This window comes from Sorex araneus, chromosome X (assembly GCF_027595985.1).
Source record: "Sorex araneus isolate mSorAra2 chromosome X, mSorAra2.pri, whole genome shotgun sequence".
NCBI classification, from domain to species: domain Eukaryota; kingdom Metazoa; phylum Chordata; class Mammalia; order Eulipotyphla; family Soricidae; genus Sorex; species Sorex araneus.
In genome coordinates, this window is record NC_073313.1 from 79,672,731 (window position 1) to 79,686,300 (window position 13,570).

At 38.3% G+C, this 13,570-nt stretch overlaps 1 protein-coding gene across 5 annotated transcripts in view; it reads right to left on the bottom strand.

Annotated features, from left to right (window-relative positions):
• The window catches only part of LOC101554386 (integrator complex subunit 6-like), an 82,126-nt gene that overhangs the window by 42,547 nt on the left and 26,009 nt on the right, over positions 1 to 13,570 (bottom strand). For 2 of the 5 annotated variants that reach the window (XM_004606557.3, XM_004606556.2), the window contains exons 3-8: positions 12,456 to 12,605; positions 11,646 to 11,735; positions 11,240 to 11,423; positions 10,873 to 11,001; positions 8,360 to 8,523; positions 4,029 to 4,181 (exon numbers count right to left, since the gene is read on the bottom strand). In XM_004606557.3, the coding sequence (XP_004606614.2) occupies positions 4,029 to 4,181; positions 8,360 to 8,523; positions 10,873 to 11,001; positions 11,240 to 11,423; positions 11,646 to 11,735; positions 12,456 to 12,605 (870 nt within the window). Of the gene's footprint in view, positions 1 to 4,028; positions 4,182 to 4,803; positions 4,949 to 7,984; positions 8,093 to 8,359; positions 8,524 to 10,872; positions 11,002 to 11,239; positions 11,424 to 11,645; positions 11,736 to 12,455; positions 12,606 to 13,570 lie in introns of those variants that run through there. The other 3 variants (XM_055122150.1, XM_055122151.1, XR_008627340.1) reach the window with 3 other exon arrangements.

Below are 13,570 nucleotides of genomic sequence, written 5' to 3' on the forward strand. Positions count from 1 at the left end.
AGATTTTCTGTTGTACTTTGACCCAAATCAGTGCACTAGTACATAATTTCAGGGATCTAGATTTTTTTCAGAGCCTTTTCCAAAGTCCTTCGGCAGGATCATTTAAACATTGCACTGCAGCACTGTCATCCTGTTGTTCATCAATTTACTCGAGTGGGCACCAGTAACGTCTCCACTGTGAGACTTGTTGTTACTGTTTTTGGCATATCGAATACGCCACGGGTAGCTTGCCACGCTCTGCCGTGCAGGCAGGGATATTCTCGGTAGCCTGCTGGGCTCTCCGAGAACCAGGTCAGCCACGTGCAAGGCAAACACCATACCCGCTGTGCTATAAAACTAAGTTAAATCCTAATACTGAATACTCTATCTGCCTTCACCTAACAGCTCACTAACTATATTTAGTTAATAGCTAAGAATAAGTCTTTCCTACATTATTTATATCTCCACAAAACAGAGTTTTGCTAAAATATGCCTCTTGTATTAGATTTTGTGTCTTGATCTGAGCCTTAACAGAAAGAGATAACTATACAGCAAAACATGTTGAACTACCCCTATATTATTTCCCTTGAGTGCATATTAAAAGATAGGAAAATTATCATAAGGAATTAAAGAACCTACAAAAAGAGAGCTGATGCCTCTCTCTCCCTTTCCCTTCTTTTTCCCTCCCTTTTTTCTTCCCTTCCATCCACCTTTCCTTTCTTCATCCCTTCCTCATTTCCTTTCACACCTTCCTTCGAGTCTGCCCAAATTTCTTTCTCACACAGATTAATAGAATCTGGGGACTCAAAGGACTCATTAGAGACCATCTGGTTCAGAGCAAGCAAACATCCGATCCAAGGCCATATAGGGTTAGTATTCCTTTTCCATTTCTGTTTTTGCCAAATTTTCTGACTCCTGGCTCATCTTATTATTTTTTTCTCCCTCTATTTCATTGCATCAAAGTCACCCTAAACCACTGTATTACTGTATCACTGTCATCCTGTTGCTCATCTATTTGCTCGAGCAGGCACCAGTAACGTCTTTATTGTGAGACTTGGTGTTAGTGTTTTTTGCATATAGAATACACCACGGGTAGCTTGCCAGGATCTGCCGTGCATGCGAGATACTCTCAGTAGCTTCCCAGGCTCTCCAAGAGGGGCAGAGGAATTGAGAAATCGAGCCCGGGTTGGCTGCGTGCAAGGTAAACACCCTACCTGCTGTGCTATTGCTCCAGCCTACCCTAAACCAAGATAACATAAAATATACAGAAAAACAAATAACATAGTTGAGGTGGTTGTACAGGATATGAGAGCAATGTATAAGTTACTTTAAGAATAATTTACAATGAATCTGCTATATAGAAAAGGGGATTATTTGGTGGGAAGTATATCTTGTAATTTTATTCTCCTTTATTGAACATGATTTTTCAACCTATAAATTTAAACTTCTTATCTTGATTTTTGGAAAGGTCCTCCCAAGTGGTGCTTTAAGGAGCCTAGGAATCATTCCTAGTTATTCTTGGCCAACCAAGGTAGTGGCCCAATACAAGGGCCCACAGATATGGTGCTTCTCAGGCACTGAAGTGTCAGGTATCACTATGGCTATCCTGGTAGTGCTTGGGGCACCATGTGATTCCAGAAATTGAACCAGAGTCACACCCATGCAAGGCATGCATCCTAAACCCTGTATCTCCTGGGTCCCTCCTATCTTGACTTTAAGTTAGCATTCTATAACCTCTGTATCTACATTTCCAACATAGTTTGGTGAGTTTTAATGATTATAAAATATATTAAAAAATGGATTAAAATATATGTTCAATAAATGCTCACAAACCAAATGAATATTTGTGTTTTGTTTTTTGGTTTGTTTTGCGTCATACCCAGCAATGCTCAGAGGTTACTTCTGGCTCTGCACTCAGGAATTAATCCCGGCAGTGCTCGGAGGACTATATAGGATTCTGGAAATCGAACCCGCATCAGTCACATGCAAGGCAAGCACCCTACCTGCTCCAGCCCCGAAGTGAACATTTGTAATTATATCACAGATCAGGAAATAGCACATGAGGACTAGAGAGATAGTACAGCTGGTAGGGTGCTTGCCTTGCATGAATTCAAACCAGAGCTCAATCCCTGGCACCCCGTATGGTTCCCTATGCCCCACCAGTATTTATCCTTGAGGGCAGAGTCAGGAGTAACCCCTGAGCACTCTCAAGTATGGCAAAAATACCCCCATAAAAATAGCACACGTCAGAAACCTTCTCATGTCATTTTCTTGTCAATCACTACCCTGAACATCCTAGATAGCACTATCCTGACTTTTTTCAGAAAAGGTCTCCCATGTGATTCTCAGGAGGCCCAAAGGGCCCACCTATAGTTATAGTTATTCACTAACTGGGCCAGTAGTTCCATGCAAGGACCAAAAACCCAAAACGTAACACTGCTTGGGCCCTGCTGTACTGGGGATTATCTTGCCACTTCAGTGGCAACAGAGCTGCATTCAGTGATGCCAAGATCATGTGGTGCTAAGAATCGAACCTGGGTATAGTATCTAGTACACATACATACTAACCACTGTACTATCCCCAGATCCCCACTATCTCAACTTATAAAAGAGTAAATCAATTTGACTTCATTTTTTAACATGATATAGAATTACAGATTTTGATATTTTGCTTTATGAATTTTTACTTTCTTCTTTTAACTTTATTCCTTCCTCCTTCCTCTTACCTGGTTTTAGCATCTTTTGAAAATTCAACTTAAGCTTAAGTAGATGATTTTTATTAGCTTAAGACAACTAATAAAAATAATCTCCTTGGGGGCCGGAGCGATAGCACAGCGGGTAGGGCGTCTGCCTTGCACGCGGCCGACCCGGGTTCAATCCCCGGCATCCCATATGGTCCCCCAAGCACTGCCAGGAGTAATTCCTGAGTGCAAAGCCAGGAGTAACCCCTGAGCATCGCTGGGTGTGACCCAAAAAGCAAAAAAAAAAAAAATAATAATCTCCTTGAGTGCTCCTTGCTAAGTTGAACCTTAAAATTGCTGATTGCTATATGGTGCTGTGGTTTTGAAATGGAACAAGCATCCTTACAACATTGGACTCCCTTATATCCAAATAAAAATACCATGACTGCCGTGTCTGGATTTTTACAAATTCAAGGCAAAAGGTGACTCTATTAACCAATCAGCAAATCCTGCTGGCTTAAGTCTAATATTTGGAAGAGCCAGAGTATTCACATTTGCCTATGCATTTACCTAGCTAAGTAAAATACACCCTACACAAACCAATGAGGTTTGTACTACTGGAAGAATTTGATTACATTACACTAGCATAGAAAGTAGTTTCAGGGCTTAGGGATTTTACCAAAAATATTCTATACTTCTAATATGTCAAATTGAGTGCTGAAAATCTTGCTTCAACAGCAAAAACTAGAGCTTAAAACATTCAAATATTTGCTCTAGAGATTCTAAACCTAGGGACCTTGGTTGGATATCAGAGGACTGCTCCAAATGTGAAAATATAGTTTTTCTTTTTTAAAAATGAGATTCTACTCCTTTAACGTCTTTACATAAATCTAAAGTTAGATTCACATAAATCTAAAATTATTTGCTTGGTCCTATTTGTTTATTTGATGGCTTTTGTGGGAATGGAGGATAACTGTTTTGGGCCATATCTTGCAGTATTCAGGGGGTCTTGGCTCAGGAGTGAGCCCTGGTAATGCTCAGGGAACTAAATGTGGTGCTGGAAATTTGAACTAGTTTTGAGGTCTCTGCCATCAATGCAAAGAGAGTGCCTTACTTCCAGTGATAGAACCTTATTGTACTATCTTTTCAGATGATAGCTTTTACAAGAAATATTATTAACAGATTCAACTAATCATTTCTCTTTTAGACTTATTTAAATAACTCCTGAGGACTGTTGGGAGAGGATAACTCAGGAATAGAACACAGGCAGTATGAGATCCAGATTTGATTCTTGACATCTCTACCAATAATATTTTCCAGACTCCCGAGTAGTTACAGAAAAGCTGGTTAACAGATAAGGATAAGTACCTGCCAGCAGGTATGGGGAGACTTTCGTTCCAGGATGTACTGAGTTAAGGGTGAAGGTTCAAGTTCATATTTATCAAAGGGAAGTTTGTCAATTACCATTGGCTCACAGTCTACACAGGAGAATCTCACAATAGGATGAGATGTTCGTGGAGGCTAAAAAAGAGAAAATAAGGTCTGTTATCAAGCAAGCTTACAATTCTGACAATTCTGCAACCTGCTTTGGGTTTTCTTAAACCACCACTGAAATACAGATTAGTGTTTTCAGAAGGAGGGTCCCCGATCATCATCAATGGGGGAAGGAAGTCATATTCTTTCTTTATCTTCACCCTCTAGTTTGGCATTGGGAAGAGGAAGAATATATTCTCACACTCACAACTAGAGTTTCAGTGATGAAAAGAAAATTCATTGAATATATTTAAGAATTCATTATAATCTTCATTGCATGACTGAAATGCAAGCACAAAAGTTTGTAAGCCTGTAACTGTACCTCACGGTGATTCACTAATAAAAAAATTTTAAAAAAAGAATTCATTATGATATATAGGATGAACTTTGAATTTCCAATCCATCTTGTGACCTCTAACTCTAAACAGCACCTGCCATTCATTTCTATAAAACACAGAGTTAGTATTAGTGCAGCTTATGTTAGGTAAGAGGAAATAAATCCATAAAGCTTTCCAATATGGTAATTACTGAACTGGAGCTGCTAGTAGGATGAAAATGTTTAAAATGTCATGGAAAGGAGAAGAAAGCTAGAGATAATGAGTGAGTCACGACTCTAGGAACCAGTTAAATTGTTGTTTCTTTTCCTTTTAGCCAGCTGATTTTTCTGTCTTTATCATGGCACATACACTTGCCTTGAACAGCTGTTCTGGGAATTTTTTTGGTAGATTGCAAACACATGGGTGCCTCGTTTTAGCCTGTGGGAAAGGAGAACACTGAGAAAAAAACTGGTGAAAACATGGCACTATGGAGACCTCAGGAGATAAGACAAGCCAAGGAAGAGAAGTAATTCTACCTACTCTTATTTTGATGAGGGAGAGGGACACATCAATGTTCAGGGATACTTCTGGCTAGGTGTTTGGGGGTTGCTCCTAGTAGTGCTTGGGGGACCATGTGGTGCTGGGGGTCAGACACAGGGTTTCTTTATATATAAAGAATGTCCTTAGCCCTGTTTTACCTATTCTTACAAAAAGGTCTTTATAGCTAACATGAATTTGACAATATTTTCTCTGTCTTTTCTAAGAGGGAAACACTCATTTACCTTCATCACCTAGAAATCTCTAAAATGTTTTGGTATTTTGTGGCACCCTGGAGGGGGTTGAGTGATGCACCTCACCACCCCAAGGGACCCAGCCCTGGCAGCTTAAAACCTCCAGAACTCAATAACAGCCACATTCACGGCTGCTCTCCACATGCTTGGTCCGAGCCTCACCCATGAGTGAATTCACAGAAAATCCCAGGTATGCAGGACTTGTGATTGAAAACTCTAGGTTCAATGAAATAAGGAATGGATGACCTTCTCCCATCTCCCCCTGTTTCCAGCAACTTGGCAGTTATGCCCACAAGCCAACTCTGTCTGGTGCCAGATAATCTCATCAATAGCCATGATCCAGAGACTCATAATTCTATCAGAAGAGAGCATAAAATGACTGGCCATAGCCATGCCACCGGACCCCGCACCAGGCTGTTTCATTTGGGGCACCCCAGAAAGGGGGCGAATGAGGCCTTCCCTGCCCCAAGTGACCCACCCCCAGAAGCCGAAAATCTCCAGAACTCAACTGCGGCCATGCTTAAGGCCGTTCTCCACACGCTCAGGCCAAGCCTCACCCATGAGTGAACTTATTCCTGGACCACACGGCCACGAATACGGTGAATATGGATATCTCTTATCTCATACCACTTATATTCCAAGAGTAGTGCACCACATTTTATGGAGTTTAAAGTAGAAGGTAAGCAATCTGAGAGGGAAATATATTTTTACAGATATATAAACATGCACACAAGGCTCAACCTTTAACAATATGTTAGTAACCTCTTATTGAAGGGCTTAATGGCCTCTGGGTGAAATATAACAATCTTTGCACACTTTCACCTAAGGAAACTTTTTTGGAGCATTTTCAGCTGTTTATTCATAACAAACAATACAAAATAAATTATTTTGCTTCTTCTTTGGGGAGGGGGTTGGGGTTCGGGATAGAAACATCCGAAATATGGTGATGGGAGGGTGTAATGGTGGTTGTTGGATTGGGGCTCAAATATTAAATGTAATCAAATATTGTGAACTACTTTATAAAAATAAAATAAATTGTTTTTTAAAAGTTTAAAAAATAAAATGTTTTGGAGTTGAGAAAAGTGGCCCTCAAATGTGCTTTTATTTTGGAGCAAAGGTTGAGGTCACACATAGCAGTGCTCAGGGGTTGTTCCTGCTTTGGTGCTCAGAAGCGACCATGTCATTGGCCCCCTTAAATGTTGTTTTAAAGCTAGAGAAGTGGTAACTTGAGGCATAAGTAATTTACTTGGGATCGATCTCGTTGTACTTTTGCCTAATATTCATTTTAATTAAAATTGAGGAATACTAGAAACAAGGGCCAGGAGGACTGGTCTATGGTAGGACAATTGCCACAAAGCAGGAGAGAGAGTGCAGTTAGGACCGAAAAGGGACCACTATGATAATGATAGGTTGAAATGACCACTCTGCACAAGAACTGGTCCTAAAAGGATGTACCACTGTACATCTGTGATACCCTTTCAGTAACAATATTGTAAACCGCAGTGTCTGAAAGGAGAGAGAAAAAAGTGAGCAAGAAGAAGGAGGAGGAGAAAGAGGGGGAGGAGGAGGAGGAGGAGGAGGAGGAGGAGGAAGAAGAAGAGGAAAAGAAGGAGGAGGAACAGGAGGAGGAGAAGGGAGAGGCAGGGTGGGGGTGGGAGGGGGACATTGGTGGCAGGACCACCGGTAAAGGTATGGGTGTTGGAACATTGTATGACTGAAATTTAATCATAAATAAATTTGCAACTGTGTTTCTCATGGAGATTAAATTAATTAAAAAAAACCTTGAGAAATGCTTCTGGCTCATTAGATTTAAGCCTACATATAAATGTAAAATTAAATCTACATATAAATGTTGCTATGTATAATAAATTGAGCAATAAAGACATGTGAAGATCCATCACAATCAAAAACAAAGTAAATTCACAATGAAATATTCACCCTGGAGTTCCATGGGATAGTGAAGGAGATTTACCCTCACCCATATCAGTGGCTGAAATGGTTCTCTTAAGTCTTATATTCAGATATTTTTGTGGGGAGGCACCCCAGGCAATACTCAAAGGTTACTCCTGGCTCTGCAGCAGGAATTACTCCTGGCAGTGATCAAGGGACCATATGGGATGCCAGGATCAAATCCAGTTAGCTGCATGCAAGGTAAACACTGTACCTGCTGTACTATCAATCCAGCCCCATATACTCAGATCTTTTATAGCCACCCATAAAAATTCAGGAGCCTAAAAATTCAGGAGAAAATGCAGTTCATGTTAGAAATTTCTGAAAGACCAGGAAGGTATTAATCTGAAGGAGTAGTGATCTCTTTAGAACCCACCTCCCACACAAGAAGGATTGCTTTGATCTTTTTATATAGGTGGGATAGAGGAAGATCAGAAGAGGGGAGGAGGGTGATAAGACGATAATCCCTCCTTTCCCAAAAGCCAATTTACTGGTAGTAGGAGAAGCTACAATACCAAACCCTTTTGTCCACATATAGTCAACAAAAGATAAGACCTTATTTAGAGATTTTTTTTCTATTACTGCTTCATTACCTATCATTGTAAGGTACATGGCCAAGAAACACAAGTCTACTGATTACAAAACGATGAAAAGCAGGTTGACAAAGCTCCATTTTGTCTAAGAACTCCCTAGGAGGAAGCAGAATGGCTTCTGTTTTGAATGTTTCTAGAACCTGCGCAAGGTGCAAAGTATGTTCTAATTTCCTGAGGATGTACATGAAAATCCATGCCAGCACTTGTCAGACATTGTGTTTACCATGTAAATCAACAAGTCAGCTGCTCTGAAATAAAAAACAAGTCACAGATTGCAATTTGTAAAAAAGAACAATGCTTTAATACTCAAAGAAAACAAACCCCATGCAAAAGCAAAAACAAAAACAAAAGATTAAAAACTGCCCAAGTAGAAAGGAAGTCCTCCCTTGCTTTTAGGTAAAAGACAGACTTCCAGCAAGAGTTCTATATAATAAGTAGCCTCAAAACTACTATTGTAAAAAAAAACAACCACAAAATACAGAAATATATTTACCTTTTTGTTTTATAACACTTACTAGTGAAGGCAAATTCTGGTCTGGCCAGAAAGATTCTGGAATTGGCCAATGTCCAACAGGAACACCAGTTTTAGAGTTAGGTCGTACATAAATGAGCTTGTGACAACTATGCCATGGTTGAACAGCAAATGAATTGCTTGGCCTAGATGAATCCACAAGTCCATCTAAACGTTAAACAAAAGACAAGCTAAGGCATGAATTTCTTTTAAAAGCTGCTTCTCTTGTACAAATATTTCAGCTAAAAACAAAGTATGAAATAGCAATTCATGAAAAATGAAAAAGAGCAACTCTACTAGGATTTCTAAATGTTCTCTCTAGCAGCATGCTTTCATCTAACCCAGCCTGTTTAATCCATCATCCTGTTCCCTTTATCCTTAATCTATTACCCGAATATGCAGTTAGGCAGAAAACAATTGTAAAATTAGTTTCACGTTTTCTGAGAGCTTTACACATAAACACAAAGACCATTATTTTCCAAATGAGGCAAGTGAAATTATTCATTCCCTGGTAGTTGTACATTTTTGCAATCTGACAAAACACATCACAGATAGTCTTTCTAGTCCCAATTAGATGAACAGAAGCATTCTTTATTGACTAGTTAGATATAATGATAACACAAAATAAGAAATCATCCAAATCCACTTAAAGGTAGAGGAATGTTGACAGAATCTGTATGTGAAGTTCTGGAGAGAACAAAAAGCAAATGCATCAAGTAGATTGTGGTCTAATTTGTTTTAGTTTCCTATCCACTATTAAAATTCCATGGAAACTGGGCATTGCACAATGCTGAATAATGTAGTCTAGATCCATTTGAATGATTTAAGCTAGCTTATTGCATTTTTCCCCAAAACAGGGCAAGACAGAGTTACACAACCTTTAATGACGGGATTCATCAGTCTGAATCATATCTGGAAAATATACATTTAGTGATTTGGGTCACATTTTCCATAAGTTCCAGGTTATTTTATTACTTATTTAAGCATCACTTCAGACAGATTACACCAGAGTTACTGGGATGCATGGAGTGCTGAGGACTATATGTAGGAATGGCTTCTGAGGACAAGAAAGAAGCTGGACTCATACACAACTGTGAGAATATGTATTTTTCAGAGAAGAGGGTTTTTAACTTCTACATATCACAGACCACATTTAGATAGTCTTTCAATTTCCAAGTAGATGAACAGAAGCATTCTTTATTGATTAGTTAGACATAATGATCCAAAGAAACTCCAAAGAACGCCAGACAATCTAAAAGTGGAGCCAGAAAGAACACTGAAGCATTTGCATAAAAACAGATCTGATAGATTTTTCAATATGAAAGCACCCAGTTCATGTTAAGGTAATGAACACAAAATTATGTATGGAGCAGATAATTCTTAATAATATAACATATTGTTCCTTTACAAATAATTTGATTTAAAATCGACTGAGGGCTCTCTCTTCTGTAACAGGCATTCTTATATTGGAGAACAAGAAATCCCTGAAATTTAAAACAACATTGTGTGTGACTTATGCCCATTTTTCGAGGGAGAAGACCTGGGAATATAAAAGCAAAAAAGTCAGAACCCACAGGACCCACTACTTCAGATAGAAAAGTCAGAACCAATAGGACTCACTACTTCAGATAGAAATGATTTTTTTGTTTGCTTGTTTGTTTACTTTAAGTGCTGTCAGGATGCAACCTAGAATCTCATGTCACCAGACAGAAATGTGTCCTGTGCACTTGGTCCCTTTGCTTCCCTTGGCAACTGCCACTGATTGTGGCCAAGCAAACACAACATACGGATCAGATCAGACGAGACTGTGGTATTGATGGCGGCTACGAATATACATGTATATGTCTGTTATATGTCCATATAGGAATAGGGAGAAGTAATAGTATAAGAACAGCAGTCTTAGGAAGTCTTACAATACAGATATGATTTGAGCAGGAAATCCCTACCCCTATACAAAATAGCTCTACTTTAATTTATTTTGAGATGTTGAAATTTCTGTAAAATTTGTCTTTGAAGGGAAAAGATCTGCAGTTTTAAAAAGTGGACTAGAAAATTTCAATGTAGGATCTAACAGAATATTTGCACTTCTGAAATAAGCAGTTCACAATCTCTTTTTGACAGGTGGTCACAAATACACTATATATAGAGAGAAAGAGAGATATATAGATGCATCTGTACTAGTAAGAGAAAACCAGACTACCAGTTAAGTGTCACTCCATTGTGAATCCCCAGCTATTTTATGAATAGCGAGTTGAATGGTTTCAGTAGCATCCTGAGAGTGGGACCATGAAGGGGCAGGAAAATTTTTCTTAGAAATATTTGAAATGAAAGTTGTTAGAAGTGTCCTCCTAACACATAGGCTTAGGCAATATATGAAAAGTAGTTTGTGGGCAGATGTTTGCAACCACTCAAATATGTAAATAATGAATACTACTACAATTAGCTTAATGTCTTCCCAATCTCAGATCGTTATTCTATAAATCACATTATGGTTAAAAAAAAAGATATATACAATACCTTCTCCAGTAGGAAGTGGATCAGGTCCTGTTTTTTCGAAGTTAATAACTACACCACTTTGAACTTTTTGAACTAGAGATTCTAAACACTGATTCAACATTCTTTGTGTTCTAACACAGTAGGAGCGACCTAGAGCAAAAGAAAGAAAATAGTAAAAGTTTCATCAAGTAAAATGCTATTGAATAATACAAACATTTGAAATGCTAAAATATAAATTGAAATAGTCATAATTACACTGCCAGTAAGTATCACACTAGAAACTTAAGCAGCAGAGTTAAATTCTTTTGAAAGAAAAAAGTAAGATTGGAGGTGAAAAGCTGCACATAAAAACTATATGAATTATTCTTTTATTAAATATTGCTAGTACCTCCTGTAACTTCACACATCTGTGTGATGGCAGATTCATCAGTTGGTACACTCCCCAGTTGCTCTGGTTCAGTAGGAGCCAATCCAGGCAAACGCAACACCAGGGCAAACAACCTTTGATCCCAACGAAAAGGTTCTTTGGTTAGTTCACTCCCAGGTAGAGGAGAATTCAAAGGCAGATGAAGCTGATAAGGCAAAATTTAAAATGATCGATCATAACAACCCATGCAAAAATGAATTAAGAGTTCACTTTTCCTTCATTTACTCAACAAAGTAAAGCAATGTCTCAAGGATTACAAGGATGGAAGATTTAATCAAACTTATTCTTAACTGGAAATGTATGCCCCCCAAGAAATAGCTGCATGTTCTCTGACGTTTTAATGCAATTGAAAAAAATGAAATCTCACCTCTTCTTGAACACCAGCAGTACTTGTTAACTTATTTCCATCTGTGATAGTAATTAAAATAGATGGTTCTAAAAAGAATGGATTTCTTCCCTAAAATATATTTAAAAAGCATTAGAGTCATGCAACATAATAAATTTGTATTAAAGCTTTTACATTTGCCTTGTCAGTGAACTCGTAAGTGTATGATAAAGTCTGCCTGGATAAAAAAAAGAAAATATTAGGGACTAAAGTAGGTGGGAAACAAACTAACAATTCCTGAAGAGGGTAAAGTCAGGATAAACTGAGAAAGTCTCAGAATTAGCCATTCCCCAAGTATCACCACAGAAAGTTATTATAATGGCAGCATCATTCACAGTCATGAATCTATTATCCTGTCAAATCCTGACATGGATAGGGGACATTAGTAACTTATACCTACCGCCTGAAGAGTGACTATGAGCATCTTACAGTAGGAAAGAAATATGGTAGTGGCAGCAAATGCTATTCTGCTTTCCCCTATTCTAAAGCTTTGCCAGTGAATTACCTGGGGTAAGGGAATTAAAGACACTGAAAGTTTCCCTTCATGTCACTATTTCTCTGCAACTTATTTGGCCCATCTAAATGTCTTAATATTTTATGAATAGGCAATTGAGAACATTTTAGGATCAATCCACACAGAAGACTGAAAAAGGAAGAATATATTTTTAACATCTGTATTTTAAAAATACAGGTTAATGAAAGTAGCAGAAAACTTCATAAGCATGCCCAGTCTTATATCCTTACCCCAAGTCACCAAAATAAATTAGTTATACTCACTCAAAATGTTTTTACCTGTCCATAATTGTCTATTCCAGATATTAATCTATTGAGATTTAATAAATCAAATGAGGATCTTAAAGCCTGACCAAGAGTAGTCAGTCCAGAAGCCTGAAGATTTTTTAGTTCACTCATGAATGTTGCATGATTTTCCTTCCAACCAGCCTGAAAACCAAACATTTACAAATTCCAAATTATAATATGAACAATATATAATGTGCAAACAACCACTAAACAGCCAAGAATCAAACCGCTAACAAATTAATAATTTCTTATTATAATTATATTTTACATTTTGACTGATCAAATGGAACTTAAGCAAGCATTAAGTTTCAGATTCTCTAGCGTTAATGATTAAGAGTAAATAAAGAACACTGAGTTTGTCTACAATGACTGAAGGGCTTTGGCTAAGGATTTCTAGTTTGTACTCAGATTTAACTAAGCCTAACAGAACACCTCAGTCATTTGTCATTTACCCTAGCTTGTCACTGATGCTAGCCATGGACTAAGAGAGAGAGTAAGGAGTTATTTGGGTTATTATTACTATTGTTTTGGCTTTGAAGCCACACATAGGACTTACTCCTGGCTCTGTGCTCAGAGATCACTTCGGGTGGGGCTCAGGGGTCAATGTCAGTGCTGAAGAGCAAACCCAACAAGACAAGTTCTCTACCCACTGTACTCTATCTCTGGTCAGGGGTGGTTATATTTTCAATACATTGTCACTGCAACTAGCTATTGATAAAGCTGAACTCCGTGGTTTCTTTTCTAGTCGAGTCTTCCGAGCAGTATTTTCACTTTAAGGGGGAAGAAGAAACTAAAAATAGTCATGGAAAAGAAGCAACATTTCCTAGATACCCTCAGCAGCTGTGAACAACAGCAAATAACCAAAGAACCAAGGTGAACAACCTACATGCTGTGATTGACTGATTTGTAGAATAGAAGGAAGAATCACGTTGATTGGCCAATGATAGCTATAAAACATAGCAGAATGCCAAGAGGGTGAAGAAGATGGTAACTATTTGTAGGTTACAGAGTAGGCTAGCAGGTGGAAGGACCAGAAAATGTAACTTTGAAACTTAGTTGGACAGATATACAACAGAATCTTGGTAATCCTGACAAAAGCAATGTGA